Genomic DNA, 22,537 nt, shown 5'->3' on the forward strand with positions numbered 1-22,537 from the left:
TTGCCCTGTGTCTCACCCAGAAACATTTAAAGTGTCCATTAACGAGACCCAACCGAGACTGACTCAGGTCCAGGCCTGGACTCCATCTCCACTCTACAGCCTCTCTCTTTCTTGTTGGACTCAGATTCTCTGTTTTGCTCTGGAGAGACAGAAGCCAGGCCTCCGTCTAGTAGCCTGAGTATTAACGCTGGGGTTGAGGTCAGGTCGTATGAAATAAACAACAAGTTTCTTAAATGCTAAGTGTTGTTTTGAAGGGCGTGTAATTACGAAACTTTGTTGTTAGAACTTTATGCTAACCAGAGAAGGTCAGCAAGGTTAGTGTTGAGAAATTGATCCGGTTCTTGACCTTGTCAAAAATGATTATGTCTGACTATGTTAAGGCAAAAGAAAATAAAAACAGAAACACTTCAGTCTGTCTTAATGTGCTCTTTGATCTAAGCACCAGTGTCCTCTACTTCTGCCCTGCTGTCTCTGGTGTCATGGTCCCTGTAAGAGATGAGGATGTGTAGAGTTTCAACATTTGAAATAACACTGAGACATGAGACACAGTGTTGCTTACAGGGTGAAAAATAGCCGGATTCTGACTGAACGTTAAACTCACCAATTTGCTGACTGACAGACTGACTTGCTAGAATGATTGATTAACATACAGACAGCTGTTGGCTGGGTTTCAAGCTTGTGTGGTGAATTTTGTATGTGATGCATGTGTTAAGAGTGTGTGTGAACTTTGCTCCTTGACACCTTCAATGCAGGACTCGAGATTAAGTGTTATCTCAGAGTCCTAAGCTCCCTCTCATCTCCTCCTCATTTCCTTCTCAATTTATGACAGTGGACTCAGCTTTCGCCTCAACCCTGGCTCCTACATGGTCTCTGCACATTATTTCAAAGCTGCTAACCTTTCCCCCCATAAACACGTACCCACACACAAAGATGTACTTGTGAAACCCCAGTGTTAGTAGTAGCGATGCATCAGTATGTTGCAAAACAGGCCGACTGAAGGCAGGACTCATTTAGCATAAAGGGCATAAACAAAAGAGCCATTAGCCATTCAGACAAGCAGCAGCACAGCAGATTAGATATAAAATAAACTGTGGTAATGAGTTATCCAGCTAACCACACACTGGCATGACAGTCACTGAGACTAACAAGACACATACAGAGTAAACAGAGCAGATAAAGACATGAAGGCCACATGGTGCCACAACAAATGAGGGAAAACATAATGTAGTGTGCAGCTGAGAGACGTTCTTCACTCTCTAACATCATGGTGATTTTAATGCAGTCATCGACTTACTAAGTGAAGCTAATTAACAATGATACGATGCCTGTCACTTATAAATGGAAAAGCTAAAGCATGTTTATTTGGGTGATCTGACACTTGAAACACAGAAAACTCCACAAACTGTGGAAACAGGAGGAGAGATGGATGAAAAAAAGAGTTTTTTAACAGTCCTGATCCCCATATATTTGTTTCACTGCCCAGAACCAAATCGATCTATGGTTTCTCAACCTCAGCATTTTTATTGTTTTCAGTTTGTTCTACTGTTAAAGATTTTACTATGTTTTAAAAGTGATATACGAAGAAAGATATAATTATTTTGAGCACTAAACATACCTAAATTTACATGACAACTCTCCCTCTCTTCAAGATTTTATCTGATCAAAAGCACAAAAAGGAAATGCAGAGTTAAGGCCTGAAATGACCAAACCAACATAAAGAACTAGTGACGATGAAGGCCAACTGTTGTGTCGCCTCACAACACTTGTGGCTCAGCCAAAAAGGCGCACTTGAACACACCACAGATACTCCAGCCATCGGCCAACTTGCACATACATCCTGCACCTGCATGAGAGGAAATAGCTCTCCATACCAGCAGGTGGCAGTAGTCTGTATTTGCCATTCAAAAAGGGAAAACAGAAGACTGTCAGGATGGATTTTAGATGCTATTTAGCACATTATCATCACAACCCCATGTTAGAAGGATTAATGATACAAATGGTTTCTGCTGAAGAGTTCAATGGCTGAAGAAAAATAATCTTTCCTTATGTAACAAATTTGTTTTGGCATCACTCCCTCTTGACTTTAGGCGTTTGTTTGATTTCCTCACTTCCGTTTCTCTTGTCATGCGCTGAACTGAACTGCCAGTCAGAGTGATTTCAATCGCTGATAGGTTCTGCCATATCTAACACCAATTCAACATGCTGAAACAGCCCAAAATAAGCTGACGCGTGATGGCCAGTGCCAATGGTGTGGGCCACACTGCAAAAAACTACAGTGACCGATACTCACCTACGGTCCAACATTGACCAAAGACACACTGTCGGCTTGGTTTGTCAGGCCCCTTAGGGTGACTGATTTCTCTAAAGTGTCTGTGTTGCAGCCGACACCCACTTCACTTGTCTATGGTCTGACCCTCCTAATAGTTTTGGTTTGTATGCTGAGGTGTTGCCCATCCTCTGTCTGAAGAACAGCTGATCCTGATCTGAGTGGCATCTGGTCCAGCTCTCCAATCCAGAGGGTGCAGTTTTGGATCAGGTAGCTATGAAGCCTTGGCAAGCTTGACAGTTGGAGTGAAATCCTTTAGACACACTACCTGTGCAGGGGTGCTATGATATCTTCTTTTAGTTCTTGATCAAGTAAGGTAAGATAGTGAGATTTATTTTCACTTTTGGTTTCTCTTAGGTAAAGTTAGCTCTTATTTTAAGAGTCTTGTGTTGGTTTTATTTATGTCTTTGATTTGAAACATACCCCTAAGCCCTTTTCCCCTGAAGTCTCTAAACTATCAATACATAATTTTACCAAAACCACGTAGTGTTATGTTGCTTCCCTTTTCTTTAACGAGCAGGGTCGTAACAGTCTGGCTGCAGAAATTAATATAATTGCATCTCATGCATTTCTGTGCCTAATGATCCATTTTTCATTCAGACGGATCAGTACTAACAAGGATCATTGACCAATTTAAATTTTTAAAAGTTGGTTGGCAGCTCCGGGGCCACTACCTAACAGCATAGTTAGTATAGTAATAAAAAATATAATAAAAGATCTGCAAGAATATGCACAGCAGGGAAAACTACAGGAAGGTGGTACATGTAGAAAAGGAAATAAAGTAAAGTAAAATAGAGGGGGGGCCTTTGGAAGCAAAGGTATTTGTTTGATCCAAACGAAATAAAGCTGCACCCTGGCAGGCCGAGCGCTCTCCTCTGTGGGGGATATGCCTGGAAAACCACGTAAAAGTCTTTAAAAAGACCAAGAAGGGGAAATCGGAGCAGGGAGGGAAGCTGCTGTGTGTTTTTCTCTCTCTCCTGTAAGTGGCTTCCCACCTAGATGAGGACATGTGGTTGGATGCTGACTGAGACTCAGTGCCTGTGAATCAGACGTTCACAGCAGCTCCACTCATACAGACACTTTACGCTCTCTTGTGTTCCCTCCCAGATTCTTTAACCCCATTTTGTCCTTTTGCATCCATTATTTTTGCTTTCTCTGTTTTATCTCTTAGCTCTCCCTCCTGTCATCCTCACCATCTGTCTTCCTCTTTCTCTGTACCTCTTTATCCCTTTGTCGTTTTCCAGTTCATACTTCCCCTCTCTCTCCAACTCACTCAGTGTGTGATTCACATTCAGTCTCTCTCATGTGTTTCTCTGTCTTGTGTTCGCCCTCACATCCCCCTGGTCTTTGTTTTCCTCCCTTTTTTAGAAACCAGTAATTTTATAAGTAGAGAAGTATATTTGGAATGTTTCCTGGTCAATTGGTCCCAGATAGCATGAAATGCAGAGCACCTGCTCCAAACACACACAGACACACAATAACTTTCTGTGTGTGTTCTTTTAGTCTAACTAGCTGCCTTGTGTATATTCTAACTGTACATGCCAACAGCGGAAAGGAGCGGGGATTTATCCTCGCCCACAGCACATGAACTCACTCTGGGAGATTGCAGAGCAAAACTCAGACACATAGGGGAGACAGGAAAGACAGAAATGTATATACAGTGAGAGAGGAGGAAAGTACTAACTACATTTGTGTTGGACTGAATCACCTTTGAATATATTCACACTGTGTTTTTTGTCAGTGTGGACAGACTTTTCACAGCAGGAGAGGCACAGGTGTGACTCATAACATTAAAGATGGCTGCATTCAGTTGAAGTGTTCAGTTTAAGTAATTGTGTCCCTGTCACTGTCATGGCTCATTAAGACACTTCAATTACATTGTCATTTACACATGCGCTTCTCCTATCATGACAAATCAAAATGGTCACAGTGCAAATCAAATGACAGTGACTGACTGTCATGTTTGTCAATGATAAGTTCAGAGAGGGTAAATATCACTGGAGAGGACATAGTGTATATTTACTGGTACTTGAGCTCAAACTGGGTCTGTACTCACCAGCATACAGCATTTCTTTGTTTTGAATGTCATTGTAGGAATCCCACAGGTGTTACTAATAATATTAAATCTGTTAAGGCCATATCTGAGATCACTCCCTTGTTCACTCATTCACTACTCCCTAAATTGGGGAGTAGTAGTAAATCATCTTTATTTCATGTCCTAATTCACAGACGTATTATTCCACAACTGTAACTTTCTAATCTTCAAAATGTGGAGTACTGAATGCTTCTTTTTTTTTTAGGGGTAGAAAATATAATTCACACTTGGAATTTGGACACCCTCTGCCAAAAAAAATGGCAAATGTTCAATTTCAGCACACAATATAGTAAATTGCAGAGTGAAACAGGGGAACAGCTCAAGTGTCCAGGCAGCCATAGTAAGATAGCATGCAAAATAACAAGAAACTGATACTGAAGCAGATTAATTACATTCAGCCATCTTTTCTGCTGTGACATGTCAAAGTATCTTTGCGGGGGAAAAAAAGAAGCCTGTTTTCTGTCAGCAGTCAATAGGAACATGTTATAAAAACCAACACACAATGGACAGGCAATGGTTTGAATAATCTCTTTTAAAAACATATCTGCATATGTTTGCAGAGTCTGAGAACAATGGGACAAGTTTTGCTCTGAGGTGTTATGGTTTCCATTTGTCGTCTGTCTGTAGTCCAAGTTCTATTGGCCATTACGTTTGAGTGACAGGTAAACAGTCTGTATTGAGAGGCACAACACATTGGCAATCGATTTAGCCTTAAATTAGCTTTTTAAAATTTATCTGCATTATATACAGATATCTGTTTATAGAGATTAGATGAAATGATGGAAGTGGAAATCTTGGCGCAGATATCCTTTTGCTACACCGGATCCCCCCAGAGGTTTATCATCCTCAGACAGATAGCGGATGGGTTCCAAGATTGTGGTTTTAGTTATTTTGTTATTCAAACCAGTTCTTGTTTTCATCCCATGACAATTATAAACATGCCCACAGCCTCAAATGCTGACAATATATGGAAGGTATGTAACCAACATTGAGTGCGCCCCCTCGCAAAGATGGCCACTGCAGGAATAGGATGTTCTTGTGTCTCAAAAACATGGGCCAGGTGTGGCTGTTGAGCAGGTTCCTATTGGCCATTCATCATATGGGATGGAAATAAAGTAACACTGGTTCAGCACGTTGATCAAAGGTCCATAGGTGTAAAGCAGAAAGCCCTCAACAGTAAGGATGCAAGCCTCCTCCTTATGGTCAGACTTTGTGATGAGCTCAGTATCCAGAGCGTTAATGATGCCATGAGATTTAAATCTCACCCGGTTGTCCAACCATGCATACACTGTACTCATCATAGTGTCCAGAGCAGTGATGACAGTGCACTGCTTAAAGCCATCTTCAACAACTTCAGTCTGATCTTGGGGCTTGAGGAAGTCATCCTGATGTACCACACAACCAAACAAATTAGGCACAAATAAGCATGCACGTTGACAAGTAGGCTACTTTACTATTAGCCTATTATTATTCTGGGAACCTAAACACTGTACACAGAAAAAAAAAGGTATCAAAAATTCTGGTTATTTAGAGCCACCCTACATTTCTTAAATGAGGCTTTCAGGGTAGTAGAGCATCCTGTAGCTCCTCTGTAGTTCGGACCCTGTCTGTAAAATTGGTCAACTTTTCTCTGACTGTGGTCAAATGAGCAAAATTCTTCATTTTTGCTCACAGAACATTTCAAATACAAAAAAAATTGGTGTTCGGTTGTATTTAAGTGTTTTATCATACTGGTTAGCGATCATTTATGCCACTTAAACTGACTTCAAATTGGTGGTATCTCTTTCTTTCACGGTCTGGGAGACAGATGCTGAGACAAATTAAAAATGAGGGAGAATGTATCACATCACTAAAGTGATATTCATCTGTATCTGGTTGTAGAGACAGCAGGCTGCTCTCTGCAGCAAGTGATGAGAAGCAGACGTGTGTGTTTTTGTGTGTGTGTGTATGTTGGTGTGTGTCTCACACTGTACGCTGCATTGCTGAACGTTAAGGGCCCGCTGGGATCTGCAGTCAGAGGTCCCCCTCTTACAAGCCATAAAACAAGCTATTACACCGCTGCTGTCGCTGAAAAAAACATCCTACTGCAAGTGTGACGTTCCAGTTTTTCTCACTCGAGCTGAAAATGTGCATCTGTATTTTCCTATTGCTTTCTAAGACATGTGCTGGTTGCTCATGTTAAGGCTCAATAAAACACTGGCTTGTCCTGCAGTGGTTAAGTAGGATTAATCCAAAAATGGATGAACACTAAACAGTGAAATTAGGTGCTGAAGGCAGTTATGACAAACAGCAGGAAACTCCTGACTGAAGAATGGAAAGAGATGATTTGATTTTGGTTTTTAACAGGTAACAAGGACCAGATGTCTGCATCAGTGTGTGTTTCATGTGCCTGGATATAGTGTTTATGAGTAGTAATATGTTTGTGCATGGTTGCATATGCATGTTGTTATAGATGTCTGGATTGAATATCACGACATTTGATATTTTCATGTGTTTGTGTCTGTCTGCATGTTAGCGCACAGGTGCACATAAATGAGCTCATCCTTTAGGCTTGTAAATGTGTACAAGGGTGGATGCACTCTGACTTTGTAGATGTGCGGTGCTATTGAGAGGGACATTTAGTAAACTGTAAACAGGTGTATGTGCATATATGATATGTACATGTAGTGTGTGTGTGTGTGTGTGTGTGTGTGTGTGTGATTAAATCCCCTCGACCAGCAGTTTATCATAGTAAGGCACTGACAGCTCTGTCTTCAGCTGACTTCTGATCATTAACTCAGAGATTTTTTGCCTTCAGCTAAATGTTAAAATACTTGGTGAAATCTCTACTCTCATAAAGTGGCAACAAATAGTCGACTTGCACATGAGGGCAACACATTCAGCCTGAACACGATCCGCTTACGGATTGTTTGCACTGCATCTGGAAGTCCCCGGAGCATCCTATTCAAACTATCCCTCTCTTTTCTCCCTTTGGCGTTTTCTCTCTGTGTTCTTTGGATGGTAATCAACAAACGCCAAGCTGTGGGAACAGCAACCTGTTCATTTTTCTCACACTTCAGGATTGACACGGTATTCTGTCTGTGAAACTATACTACCGCTCTGAGTTTTGCTTTTACATTTCACGGAGAAGCACTTAACGCCGTCCTCTGTCTTCATTTTTTTCTCTCAGAGAGAACTTTTACAATGCCTTTGAGTTACGCTTCCTGTGTTTAATGGAGGTATAATTGTCTTCGTATAGTTGTTGAACAGAGTTGGACCTCCCAACAAAGCCCGGCCATGATATTCCATCTTTTTCTGATTAGTGTGCACCTGAACGCCCCTCTGGACAAGTACAATGGCTGTTTTTTTTTTCTTTCAGTTTTGTGTACAATCTGTTCCAGATTAGCTCGTTTCAGTCCCTTTATGGCTGCGCTGTCACTGTCAATACCTCAGCAAAACAAATCACTGCCCAATTGATAACAGACTGGAACGACATTGTTGTTGCAGTATTGTTTGAAGTTGGTAAGCCCAGCGGGGTGTGTGTTCCTGTAAGCACAGAGCTTTGTCTCGTGTAACAAAACTGAAAACGGAGACCAGAGGAGGTGTGGAGTGTAACAACTCGGGAGTTAAAACTGTGAACAGCTATAACTCTCTCAATGCCTCCAGGATTTTTTGACATCAAGGCAGTCAAAAGACCATTAAGAAGACTTAGAGGACCTTCTTGGTCTTATCAGTCCATTACTCTGAGCCTCAGTTACAGTCTCCAGTGGGATTTTTAGTAAAAGGTCCTCCTTTAAAACAGCTTTCCTGTCTGGCATGAACACTCAACCAGACACGTCATTATGAGCGATCTGTCTGTTATGACCTCACTTGCTAAGCTGCTCTCACTAACCCTTATCTTGTGCTCACCGTCACACACACAGTCACTGTTTCCTTCATTCAGCCAGGGTGTGTTTTACTGGCATTTGTGTGTAGCATAAAAAAATATTATTCAACCATCCAAGTGAAAATAAGTGTTACATTTGACAGCTTCTCCTTCTGTCACTCACACACACACACACACACACACATCTGATGACAAACTGACGAGAGATATTCTACCAGTTCACAGCTGGGTTTTCATCCACTTATTTTTATGCCAAGAAACATACAATGAATAATGATGGAAACACATTGGTCTGGTAAATATCGCAATATTTCCTGCGGCTTCCCAGATACATTTGCAATGCGGGCAGGAGGCATTAACATCTGGTATCATTGGGCCAGTGAGTAAATCAAAGTCTTTTGGGCCTTAAACATTACAGCTGCTACATACATTAAAATGCCATCTGTAAAATATTTATTCAATCCGAAAGAAAGAAATGTGCGTTAGCTGACATGTAAGAACAACACGGATCAATACACAAACTTTAACTATGACGTGGATGTGTTTCCTGATTAGTCAGGAGGGCCTTGATTTACTTAAGTCGTGTTAATTCACCTTTCATTTCTGGCAAGACTTTAAACATTTACTTCCTTTTGTCTGCACAGGAATATAGCTGGAAACAATAGGTTGTCTGTGAATCCCTCCCCATGTTCTTCTCCACATGTTCTCTGACTGTTCTTGCTGTCAGATTCAGCAGAATACCAGCCCTCCATATCCCTGTAGACTTGGACAAAGCAGACCACGTGTGCATCTGTCACAGAAAGCAGCTCAGAGAGTCCGAGATGCCACATTCCCGCAGTGACACAGTGAGACCGCTGGGAGAACTGAAAACATGGTCATCACAGTTATGAAATCCTTCCCTTAATCTTCCTGGAACAAGTGAAAATCATGCAACAGTAAACATGTTGCCCCATAAGTGTTTCAGTCTCTTGATGGCGGCGCAGTTAGAAACCAAACCATAGTATTTATGAGCCAATTTTAAAAATCTGGCATGAAGTGTGAAAAAGAATCATTCGCCTACGTTTCATTAAATCTGGTCAGTGGTTTGTGGGAAATCATGCATGGAGAATGTCGGGTAATTTACAAAATGTCACAATGAGGCGGGGAGATTCTGAATCACTCTCAATCATCAGGAAATCTGGTCTGTGGTATCTGAGGTTTTGTGCATAATGGAACAACGAACAGACAGGAAGAAAGGGGTCGGGTCTTCCACAAACACTTTTAATAACCCAGCAGTTACATGATCCTACTTAGTTTATTTACATATATCTATCTCAACTTAAAGAAATGGTCCATTATTTGGGGGTAATTGGGACATTGCTAGCTTAAAGCTCACCATATCCCAATTATTCCAACCACCAGACCACAAATGAGACAAGAATTAGCTAGACAGCACATCGCATGGTCCCTCCGCCCCACTCCCTGTGGCTACAGGCTGTTTCGCAGGTAGGAGAGCGGGCAGCAGATCCGGAAAAGGACCTTCAGTCAGCGGCTTTACCAGTGGTGGCGTCGGGGTTTGTGCTGGCTGAATTCAAGTTGTTTTAGCCCCTGACTCAAGTCCGTGCCTGTAAAGCTCTTTGAGATGACATATCATACTATGTTTTGAGGCTCTTGCCGAGATGACATATCATACTATGTTTTGAGGCTCTTGCCAGCTTGAATTAGCTGCAGCCGTAGTTAGAAGAAGGCTTAAGTATTAGCAACATTTTCTCTCCATCCCTCAAATGCTTAACTGATACTGACGCATGTTTTGTTATGTTATTGTCTTTTAGCTTGTCTATTTGATAAGTCCATTTTCCTTTTCTTGGTTGCTTTGCAGTGTAAGCAGTTGTAGCCAGTGCTGGAATAGCAAATTTCTCTGCAGGATTCTCTGCTATTGAATCAGGCTTTAATCATCTGAAGGGATGTGCACACACATCTGTATTTGTAGAGCTGCCAATAGGAACACCCTGTCTCATATATGACCTGTGATTGGCCAAAGGCTCCCATCACGTTCTAGATTTTCTAAAGCCTGACAACAGAGCCAAGAGGAGGTGCAGAAGACTAGTGTTCTCTCAGACAATTTGAATTACAATATGCTGAAAGGTTATTATGGGATTTTTGCCTAATGACCCCAAAATAGAATTTCCTACCTCAGCTTTACAGACTAGAAAACAGGTTGAAAGCTGCCCTGGCTGTGTCCAAAGTGAAAAAACGGCCTACAAGTACCCATAAAGCTCACTAATAAACATGTGGATCTTGTTTGTTCAGTTCATACATAGACAGAAATGTAAAAATGACAGTTTGTGCTTTTAGGGAATATTATGTGCTGTAACTGTTCTTGGTGAACGGTTGGGGGTAGTGACTATGTGTAGTATCCTAAAGTCTTGTCATCAAATGAGGTTGCCATGTTTGGTACCATGCAGAGGCCAAGACGTATAGGAACCTACAAAACTGTACCTGCAACCCATGCTATAGCCAGAAATGCTGCACTAAAGTGCCGGGCAGATAGATAAACTGTGGTTAGTCAAAAATAGCTACAGTATACTCCCTCTAAGATATTTCCCAAGATGTCTAACTATTTAAATTACATTATTTAAAACAATATATAATACACAGGTTGAGAAAAAAAATTGTCTAAGCCAATGGGTATATTTTAAAAGTTTTAAATTACATTTTGAGATATCACAGGATCGTGGGGCTTAAGGTGATTTTGACCAACCATTTTCTCAGAATCATTTTTGGCTATTTAAGCCACCATCAGATAAGGCCAGGGTAGACATGCAGCAAAAGGTCCTGTCAGCCAGACCCAAACCAGAGATGTTGCAGTTCATGGTCAATTTCTCACCCTTCAAGCCACGGGGCTGTCCCTAAATAATTGTTTTATCTTTATGGTGAAATATCTTAAAGGTAAAGTAAGGAATACACATTTTAGGAAATACAATTATCCACTTTCTTCCCAGAAGTTTTTTCAATAGCAGTTAGCAGACTACATCTATTACATCTTATGAAGTTATCGAGAAATATAAACATGAGTGTGTCAGATGTTTAATGATTGTCTTAAAAATGTTCTTATAACCCTGCAGTGATGACAGTGGGGAAATTATAGCAAGCCACAAAAGGCTAAAGGAACAGTGTGTAAGATTTAGTGGTATCTAGTAGGATTGGAGATTACAACAAGCTGAAACTTCTTTCATGTGCCAAGGATGAACTCCTGGTTAGGATCCTTTCAGTATTCACTGTTCAGGAGGTTCTTACTGGGAGGAGAATTAACCACAGAGGTCTCTTTCTCTCCTGAACAAACAGACCAGGTGATTTAAACCGGTAAAAACACTAAATAAAGCAGTTTCAGGTTACAACTCAGTGTTTCCCCAATGCTGTTTGACCTGTCGCCGACTGGGGGCTAGCCCAGCACCTGAAAATGTGTGCTCTCCTTTTTTTCCTTAACAACTTAAGATCCAGAATTTAGCAGATTTGTACCAGGTGTCAAATTATCTGCAGAGGTATAGAATAGCCATATCTAGAGCCAGTGTTTGGTTTGTGTGTTCCGGGCTACTGTAGAAAAATGGCAGTGCAGCATAGTGATCTCTGTAGACGAGGACCCACTCCCATAAGTAGATATAAACGGCTCATTCTTAGGTAACGAAAACACAACAATTCTTGTTTTCAGGTGATTATACTGTACACTAAGACAATATACTCATTATATTTAATTTCTGCCAATATTTCCCCCTAAATCCTACACACCGAACCCTATAAGGTTTTTTTAAGAGGGGGTCAGGATGGGAGGGATGGCAGGAGAAATGGTGGAAAGATGATGCGGGTGGGAGAGGTGAGGCGCAGAAGGGAGGAGGAGGACTGCAGGTCAGCCTGTATTCTAGTGGAAGTGGTTCAGACCTCCTGTGCTCCCAGTCAAAGCTCCCTCTGTTAGGCCAGAGCTCTGATGTTTCCCCTGAGGCCTGGATCCTGGAAGTGGGCTGGCAGAGCAAATAAACAGAGAGGAGGTGCTCACGCTCGCCACACTAACACCTTCACATATGTATACTCACAAGAGTTTAAAAAGAATACACACACAATTATACGCTGCACTAAAATAGCTACATGCGCCCGCGCGTAACACCCTCACACCTTTAGGAGGAAGTTGACGTAAAGGCTGGTTTTGTTTAATTTGTGGAGACTCCAAGATCATGAGTTAAGGACATTTTGAATATAAAGATTTTGGATTTCAAACAAGTAGTCATAAATTGGTATTCTTTTATTGGATGCATTGTGAAACAAATGGGTGGAAAAGTACGAATTAGTTTCACCTTCTTATAGAGTAGTATAAATGTGTTTTCACTTGGGATTTAAAAAACACACAAAGGGCTTACGGACAAAACACCTCATTAAAAATTCTCTTAAAATCACACCAGTTAGAGCAACAGGAGAAAATTAGCAACACATTTGAAAGACCAAAACAAAAAAGTTTAACATCAGAAATGAACGACACAGACTCCTGAAAGAATATATGTATAAGACAGAACATGGCCTCCCTCCAAAAATGTGTTTCATTGTTGGTCTCATCATGTTAATGTGTTTCAGCCTAATCCATCATCACACCATCATACACACCGCGACCGGCCAAGTTTTTCAACTGCTCGCGACTGTGTGGGTTGCTGAGCAAATAAATCAATTACAGCATGGTTGATGAATACAGCATGCTGTAATTGTAACACGTATAAGCCACATCAGTAAGAAGCATCCATCAAATTGACAGGACATACACACACACACACACACACACACACACATACATATATACACACACATGGCCGGTCTCCTGTCCTGACATGTCAAGAGGCCATTGACCTCCACTGAGCTCCACTTCCTGTGTTCCTCCCACAGGGGTCCCAAGGGGGAAACTCAAAGCTGACAACAACCTTCATCCCTGTCTTTTAACCATCCTCCTCCTCCTCCTCCTCCTGTCAATGTCCACCTCCCTCATTTCTTACTCATTTCCTCCCCCAGCATCTTAACACCCCCTAAAATCATCCCACATTTTTGCAATCTGAGGCAATGCACAGGAGATTTATTTCAAAGGACATCAGGAGAGAGGGCTGCTGAAGCCTTTTATAATATCCCTCACCTTCAAACTCTACCTACAAACTAGGAGAGCAACACTCTGTAATGTGAGTGAGAGTCATAATCCATGGTGGCAGCATCGTCTATGGAAAGCATCATCCATACTGCTCTGCTGTCAGGACCCCTGCACTGTCTGGGCTGGAGACTTTGGGAGGTAGAGGGATTTTCTTGGGGTGCTATTATGAATATCCTGTCTTTGCGGCCCATTCCTGCCTGTGAATGCACAAATAAATCACAGTGACGCTGGATGGGAAACCATAACAGTGAGCATTCCCCCCCTGGAAGGAGACCCCTTGCTAAAGTACATAATCTTCGGTGTAAAGTGATCCAGGCCCAGGCCTGCCTCTGGATCCTGTCTCAGTGTTTCTTCCAGTGCTGCCGTGCTGATTTTGGCAGCAGCTGCTGAAGTGAACTGGGGTCGTACATGGGCCTGCCTGCACCTCTCACCTGGCAGGTAGCTGCCAGGTCAGCCACCACCAAGCCCAAAGAGTGGTGGGAGAATAATTGGTACCCAAAGGATGGACAGGAGTAGAGTTTAGGATGCTTGAGGGATCAGGTCAGTGTGGCATGTAGACTCAACATGGAGTTGTAATCACATACTGTAAGTTGCAAGTAGACACCATCAGCTATCTTCAAGACACACCACTGGGCCATGTCAGAGGCTTGTCAGGATGTAGCTAATGTTTTTTTTATCTTGCTCACAAAAATCAGCAAAAGGAATCTCGCTGCTCCATACAGATTCTCTTCCTCTGCTGGATGTGTATCAGAGCCAATCACTGCATTTTTAATAGTTTGGTATGAGCTATGTAATGTCTATTTGCAGTTCTGTGTTTATTGTAACTTATCAAACTCTGGGTACACAAGCTGTCAACAACAGCAGCCAGCAGTCACAGTTAATGATATCCACACTGACAGTTTGCTAGTGAAAGCCAAGAGAAGCTGTCCAAATCCTCTCCAAACCTCTCTATCATCCATGTTTTTTCTTAACGCAGAGTTAATCTACTGTGAAACATATGCAAATTGATTCTTATCACAATATATATGAATTTTAATGCAGGCCTACACAGTCAGAAGAGTCAATACTATAGGTCAACCTACAAGTACCTGTTACAGGCTGAGCCATAACTTAACATAGGTGATCACAATACAACAACAGATAAACTGCTAGCACATCCTATACTATTACATGTCTAACATTAAGTACAATGCTCTCAGTTTATTACACTGATTGTGAGGAACTGAACAATTCACTCCTCATATCAGTCAAAATCTGCTGAACTCTGCAGCACTGTGGTTGTGTACTTTAGTTAGTTTCTTGTTTATGTCACCATGTCAGGCTGTTTTCATTTTATTGCACAATACAAACTGATAAAACACTCATGGATCAGTAGAGGGCCAATACAGGAATAGCAATATTATTAGCTAATGTGTGTAGAGAGTTGTGAAATTAGATCTCAAATCCTTTGTGTGTACACCAATCTCTTAATGTGCATACGATGTGAACACGTGTAAAAGACTCTGAAATGTGTACAGATTAACAGATGATTTGCGCTGATTAAGATTTAACAGAAGTCTTTGGTGCTTGGACACCAGAAGGAGATATTTTGTGATTGAGGGACATCTGAGCAGCAGCAAGATAAATCCCCCGATGGAGTCCAGACACTGGCGGTAGTGGCTGCTGACACTGAGGCTGCTGACTGCTGAAGCAGATGAGGCTGATGAATCCATAAAGACTAGGCGGTGATGGGGAGGTGAGGGAGCACAACTGCAGCAGGAAAGAACTGCAGCAGAGAAAGATCCATATTTAAAATGAGGAACAGTAAGATGATGCTGACAGAGAAGGTGTGTCGCTGTGCTATTGGTTGATTGTGAACTAAACTGACCTACCCAGACAATGACACCTATAGGTAGTGGATGTTTCTCAAAGTCCATCTCTGCTGTAAATGATTCATTTAAAAACTTTTATGTTTTTATCTTAATAACATTATTTTAAAAATCTCATTATTTGGCAGTAGACACATTGGAATGTATGAATTATGAAGTTTCTGTCAATATTTTTTTTCACGCTTGCATGTTAAAAACTCATGGAGACATTAATCCAAATAAATGACATATTTATCTAAATACTGCCGAGCTCCCCTGGCGCAAGTTTCATTCAAGAGGCTCTGCTTTCACTTCCAGCAACTTGTGTGCTAACTAAGTATTTTGGGGATTTTATACCTGCTGGGGATACACACATGCATCCTTGGAATTTCTCTCAAAGAAGGACTGAGTCCTCGAAATCCGGAAGCATCCTTGACATTGGAACAGTCTTTGGCAGGGTCGATGACGTAGCGTCCTTCAAATTCAGTCGTTTGAGGATCCTATCTTGACTCTGAGAAACACCCAGTGAGTGAGCATGTGTGCAAGGAATGAATGGGTGAGAAAGAAACTTACAGCCTGAGCATGAAAAGTATTGTCTTCCTGACCGAACCTTCACTGGAGCCTCATTATTGTACAGCTTTTTAAGTTGAAAGTTAAAGTTAAAGTACACAGGCTCATTTTCTGGCATTCTTTGTCTTTGCAACATCAAATAAGGCACCACTACAACATACTGAATTATTACATCCCTGTGAGTTGTTTAACGGGTATTCAGTCCCTCATGCTGCCATATGGCTGTATAGAGAAGTGTAACCGACTGGTTGGCTAACCCCAGAGTTCTCGAACCTCAGAGATAAATAATTAGATAGAACTGATTTCATGCAGAAACAAATTCATGTAAACTAAAGCTTAAAGGTGCCCTGCGGAGTTTTCTTGTAAACAAACAAATGTTGTATTTACATTCAGTGTTTTCTAACTAAAACCCATTGTGTGTATCCTGTAACCCACTAAAACAGTTACAAAGCTGATTTTTCTGTGTTTGAATCCTGCATTGTTTGCATCCATGTTTATTTGCTAGCAGTCCTTTTCTTCCTTGCCATTGCTCGCTCATTGCCGCAAACTGCATTTCTTTGCTGTGTTTACATTGGAGACAATGGAGGCATGAGGAGAGATGTGTAAGAAGTGTGTCAGTTGCATTGGTGCATTTTGGAGCTGCATGTTGGTAAAGAAAACTGTGTAAAGAGTGAAGAGTGAACTCAGCACAGAGAAATGCATGTCAGACAGATAGTCCTGTTGGTTCCCGTAGTTTAAAAGTGGCTGTTAAAGGTTTTGAACAATCCTCCTGGCCTCAGCAAGTCTTGAGAGGACAGAAAAATATTCGTCTGAATGAAATAAAGATGGAAAAGGCAGACACCTCATCAGGTTTCATGGACAGAGGGCAGCGTGAGGCCAACAACATGTCAGTCTGACGAGAAGAGAGAGAGAGACAGAGATTATGTCAACAACTAGTGAACCAATGGGGTGCTCTGTGAAACAAGAGGCCGGTAGAATGGCCTGAATATGAATCGACATGTTTCAAATCACAGACTTGATGTAGCGCGAGTGAAGTAAAGTGCACGGAGAGGACATGAAAAAGGAGAGAGGAGGAGAGGGAGCTTGCTAGCGTCATGGATCGCTCTCACTAATAAACCTTGACTGACATTAAAAGGCTGTACCCAATTACTGGATGGTATCCCAGCCCTCACACAGACTCACACACACAAACACACATGTTCTATGTGCAGATGTGAACACACTCGGTTAGATTGTTCTGGGTTTTGGAAGGTAGGTTACTGATATTTTTCAATCAAGGCTGTTGATATTTTGCCAATATTTTGTGCCCATTATCATTTTTTGTCCATATCCGTGCCAAAATAAAACTGAACTACACCAGACAAATTTCTAAACACACATAAGACAGATGCCAGTGAATGTAATGGTCTGTGTTTTAAAGGCCGTGTCATGTTGACTGGGCCTGTTGCCGGTCTGACCAACATACTTTCACATTCCAAAACAAAAACACACGGGTCATCTCTCCCTCCAACCTCTTCTGCTTGTCCAGAGGCCCCAGCCTCCCTGTTCCGTCCATCACAAACACCCAGGGGAGAGCTGCCGAGGCTGCTGCATTTCTGACTGACAGACGGCCCATCAACGTATGTGCCTGTGTGGTGTGTTGTAGTGAGATCAGTTGGCTTTCTCTGCTCTGTGGATCTTTGATATGGGTTGTTTTTCTGCTATTTGCCACAGTCTTGGCTCACACTGGCTTTCATGTCTTTATTTTTCCTGTTTACTCTGTGAGTTGCTGGTGTGAGCTTTCAGTTGGTCTGCTCTGGCTTGCTTCACATTTTTGATCAATGTGAAAATTTGTGGTGCTTTACCACTAGCTTTAGGGTTTCACCTAATATGGAAGGATGTGTGTGTATGTATAAGAGCGTGTGGGGAAAGGTTCGTAGATTTGCAAGTATGTGCAGAGACCGTGTAGATTCCAGAGCTGAGGTGAGAGCCAAGTCTAATGCTATAAATCCAGAGGGAAACAAAGGAAACGAGAGGGAGCTTAATGCTGTGTTCACACTACGAGCGTCAACCCAACAGCACGACCAGCTACATTATCGCTGAGTTGTCGTTGAAGTGTTGTTCGAGTGCTTATTAGTAGTTACGTCATCACAGGCTTGTGTTTGTCTGCTACCTGCCGCAAAGCACCTCAGGGGATGCAGACGGAGATGCATTGGATGCAGTGCGATGCAGTATAGTATCAGTATCAGCAAACTTCTGCAGCAACAAATGTCACATGTCAGTTTGTAGCGTCAAGTCACCGGCTTTCATTGAAAATGACGTGTAGCCTGCTGCTATGTCACTTGTAGTGTGAACACACAGTATTAGACTCTGAGATAAGGCTTTTATCTGTAGTGTGGCAGTGAAGGTGTCAAAGTTCACACACACATATTCACATATGTATCACATAGACAATACACTATACAAGTTTATTGGATCATGTCAGCAGGCTTACGTTAGCATTTAGCTCAGAGAACTGCTGTGCCTGAGTGCAGCCTCACAGAGCAGCTAGTTTAGTGTTGTTAACTTGCCTGTATCGATTATTGAAACCATATCCTGTTTTAAACTTGGAAATAAAAGATATACTTTATCAGTCCCTGAGGACAAATTCAGTCTTTCCACTTGTATACACACAGCCCTGAAATATACACACATTCACAAACAGGATCTGATATCAGAGTGAGGGGGCTGCCTATGGATGGGTGCCCCAAGCTGTTGGGAGTTTGTTGCCTTGCTCAGGGGCACCTTGGCAGTGCCTAAGAGGTGAACTGGCACCTCTCCAGCTACCAGTCCACGCTCCATATTTTGGCCCCGACAGGGACTTGAGCCAACAATCCTCCAGTTCCCAACCCAAGTCCCTATGGACTGAGATACTGCCGCCCCAGTATTTATCAGTTGTAGCCTACTGCAAATAGTCATCTACAATATATATATTTATATATATATACACTGTATATGAAACTACCATGAAATCGATTTCTGTTGCACGTCATCCAGCTATTTTCCAATGAGATCTCATTGGCATCATTTTTATGGGAGATGACACGAGGCCAGAGATTGCTGTGGCAATAAAATAATAGAAATGGAAGAAACTTAATTTAATGCGGATCTGTCATGGCTGGTAACTGATAAGGTCTTTTTAGTGGTTTTCAGAACAGACTTGCATCTGTAATGCATTATATGATTGATGGATTTACCGACTGATTGACTGACTGAACAAGTGACATCTCAGCATTCACTCTCCTGTCTCCACCTCAGCTCCATGCCCAGCCTTATCCATCCCTCTCAACACTCCCAGCTACAAGCTGCAGATTAAAGCCGCCCTCATCTGGATCTCATCAGTTTAGGCCGGCCTCGCCGTTTTATAGGTTATTTTTCATTCAGGAGGAGGAGGGGGGGATCTCAGAGTGATTTAGGGTTACACTGCATGGAGGCTGGAGGAGAATAAAAGCAACTTGTTGTCTTGAGGGGGCTGTGAATGAGGCAGCACGCTAGCTCCCCTCCGGTAACAGCATGCATTTTGTAGGACAGGAGTCGTGCATTCTTGCCTTTTTTCTCCAAGTGTGTGTATGTGTGTGTGTGTGTGTGTGTGTGTGTGTGTGTGTGTGTGTGTGTGTGTGTGTGACATTTGTTGCGTGGCCTTGCTGCTTGAGTTTCTGAGCCATTTCCTCTTTGTTTTTCCAACTGTAATGTCTGTAACATGTGGAGGATTGTTGCGGGATGGCTGGACGAGTGTCACTGCCAAACACCATAAATCAATTTGAGGAGAAGTTGTTTCCCAATATTCATTGCACAATGCTGTATTTCAAAAATACTGCATTTACTGAACTGTTACGAGCGCTTACATCACAAAAGTGGAGGCTGTAATGGAGTTAAAAAACTGAATTTATGCAATAGTTTTTACTTGCTTATTTGGTCATGGTTCAAGTACTGGTCAGGGGGCAAAGAGAAGTAAGAAAGAGAATGAGTAGTGCCTTAACTGCAGCTACTCTTCCACATATATTCACATGTATCAATGGAGTTTTTTAACTGTGGAGTGAAAATGGGAGAGCAGACCAGAAGCTTTCAGACAGCTGGAATGACAATCTGCTTATAAGTGTTTGCAGAAATATATAATCTGGCTGTGATACTTCTGTATCACCACCCTTTTCTATGATGCACGTCAGTTTACAAAAATGATAAACTCACCAGTTGCTGGCTGTAGCTTCATATTTACTGCAGACATGTACAACAGAGAACAGCTTTCAATAACACAAAAGTGGTTTCAATTTTCTCATCTAACCGGCAACAAGAAGGCAAATAAACATATTTCCTAAAATGTCAAACTATTCTTGAAATGATGATAAGTTGAAGGGTTGGGAAATGCTGGCAGAAATGCAAACCTCTGATTATTATTACTGTTCTTGTTTTTTTCAGGAGGAAATGCTGTGACGGTTTCAGGTTTGTGATGGGCCAGTGCATACCTGAAAGTAGGTAAACCATTCACACTAACCTCTAAGTTTGGCACGTGCACACTCACATGTGATTCACATGCTCCAAATCTGATATAATTTCTACACTACAGCAGTTTGGAGACCACTTTTGTCTATGTAGACCTCCAAAGAAGTCCAGATATTATAATGTACATGTTATGGTCGACTTTTGACATTTTGGAAAAGCCTAATTATGTTTAAGGAGTCGTCTCGGATGACTTGCACATTGCAGTGTGCTGGAACAAACAACATAATAGCTAACCAAAAGAAGAAATTGTCCACAGGTTTGGCTCAGAGAACTGCCACATTTTGGTGGTATTATACAAATAAAAAGAAAATCTTATAAGTGTGAAAATTGGACATTATCATGATCACGAACATGTGTGAACAGTATTGACAAACAGGTTTAGTGCACAGTGACTGTAGTAAGCTTTCACAGATGAGTGATCCACATCAGCCACTAGAGAACACTGTTCCTCCATGAACACATCAGCCTTTTAAGGATGGATGTGCCTAAAAACTCGCACTGTGTATACATGTATATACACACATACTATATTCATAAATCGAATTGCTCTATGGATCTACTCACATTTTAGTATTCAATTCATTTAAGTTTAACCCCAGCTAAGTTCCACAGAGTCACTCAGATGTGGACCACATCAGTTTACTGCCCAGTCTGATGTTCCACTATGTCTTGAGATCCATGTGTTAGGCCTACTGGATGTATATCTTTTTAATTAGACAGTTTTACTAAATATTTACAGCAGCGGTGCCTGCTGTGGTCTATCCATAAGTTTAAGTATAACTTGTATCTAAAGTACATTTCATGCAACAGAGTATAAGGTAAACACTGTCAAGCCAAAGAAAACTGTATAATAATGGTGAAAACTCATCAATAATTATCGTTGTTTCCCTTTTAATTTAAGAAGGTGAAGTGTTTTTGCACTTTTTATGGCCCAAGCCAGGGGCTGTAATCAAGGCAAAGCCCTGGGAGCAGATAAAAGCTCTTGTCGGTTTGGTTATTGTAATGGGCCCTTTTCATAGTAGACAACTTGGCTATTATATTATTGTACAGTGAACTGGATTTACTCAATATTATAATATTTTGTGTCCATACTCTGAGTGTTACACTTACACACTTTATGGAGTAGTGTTCATGGATGTAGACTGCTTTCTGCCAATAATCACACAATGCAATGAGTTCTTTAAAATTACAGTCGTGTGATTCTACTCCTGCCAGTGATGACACAAAATAATGCTGATTTTAAAGTGTCAAAAATCTCAATTTACTGCTCAGTCACTTCAGAGTAAACTACCGAGTGTTTATTCAATAGGGAGTAGTTAATAAGTCAACAAGGGAGTGATTTAGGAAACAGCTTTTGACAATGAAGATGGCTCCATTCTATTCAAGTGTCCCAATAAGTCATAACAGTGAGCCAGGGCCCTGAAACCAAAGCCGCTAAATGGAATTCAGCCTTCACTCATGTTATAATTTACACATATAAATTGGCCTGTAGAGTTGTCTGTGTGCTGACAGTTAAAGCTGTGATCAGTTCCCAGTTGTGGATGTGGAACTTAATGAATGTAAGGAGGTAGTGATAAAGACTGATAGCGTCCTGTGTGATTCCAGTAATGTTGGTTTCAGTGTTCTTGAATACCTTGCTCAATCTGTGTTCTCCCTGCCTCCTCTCTCTCTCTCTCTCTCTCTCTCTGCAGGCGTGGATGTGTGTGCAGCATCACCCTGTGAGCAGCAGTGTACTGATAACTTTGGACGAGTTGTCTGCACATGTTACCCTGGCTATCGCTTCGACCGAGAGAGACACCGTACCCACAAGTCTCCTTACTGTCTGGGTCAGTACACTCCCTTCTCATCTGCTGTTGAATACATTTGACTGTAACTGTCATGGGGGTGTTTTTTAGTCATTTCTTCACACAGTGATCCACACGCATAGTAAAAGAGGTTCATCAAACAAATGGCTTCTTTAAAAAGCAGTAACATGTTGAAAGTGACTTTTCAGGATTTTTAAATAGGAAAACAGTGCCCCCTCCTGTTTTGTGGGATTTTTAAAAAAATATTTTTATTTTGTTTGTAACAATGTCAATTTTTCTCTCTTTCTCCCTATTCTCTCTCTCTCTTTCTCTCTCTCTCTCTCTCTCTCTCTCTCTCTCTCTCTCTCTCTCTCTCT

General features: G+C 41.6%; 1 protein-coding gene across 1 annotated transcript in view; it reads left to right on the plus strand.

Moving 5' to 3' along the window:
- LOC126389985 (collagen and calcium-binding EGF domain-containing protein 1-like) overlaps window positions 1–22,537 on the plus strand; it is a 42,446-nt gene that overhangs the window by 13,578 nt on the left and 6,331 nt on the right. The window contains exons 3-4 of the mRNA XM_050044073.1: window positions 20,293–20,345; window positions 22,068–22,202. Of these exons, the coding sequence (XP_049900030.1) occupies window positions 20,293–20,345; window positions 22,068–22,202 (188 nt within the window). The remainder of the gene's footprint in view (window positions 1–20,292; window positions 20,346–22,067; window positions 22,203–22,537) is intronic.

Source organism: Epinephelus moara, chromosome 1 (assembly GCF_006386435.1).
Source record: "Epinephelus moara isolate mb chromosome 1, YSFRI_EMoa_1.0, whole genome shotgun sequence".
Classification (NCBI taxonomy): Eukaryota; Metazoa; Chordata; class Actinopteri; order Perciformes; family Serranidae; genus Epinephelus; species Epinephelus moara.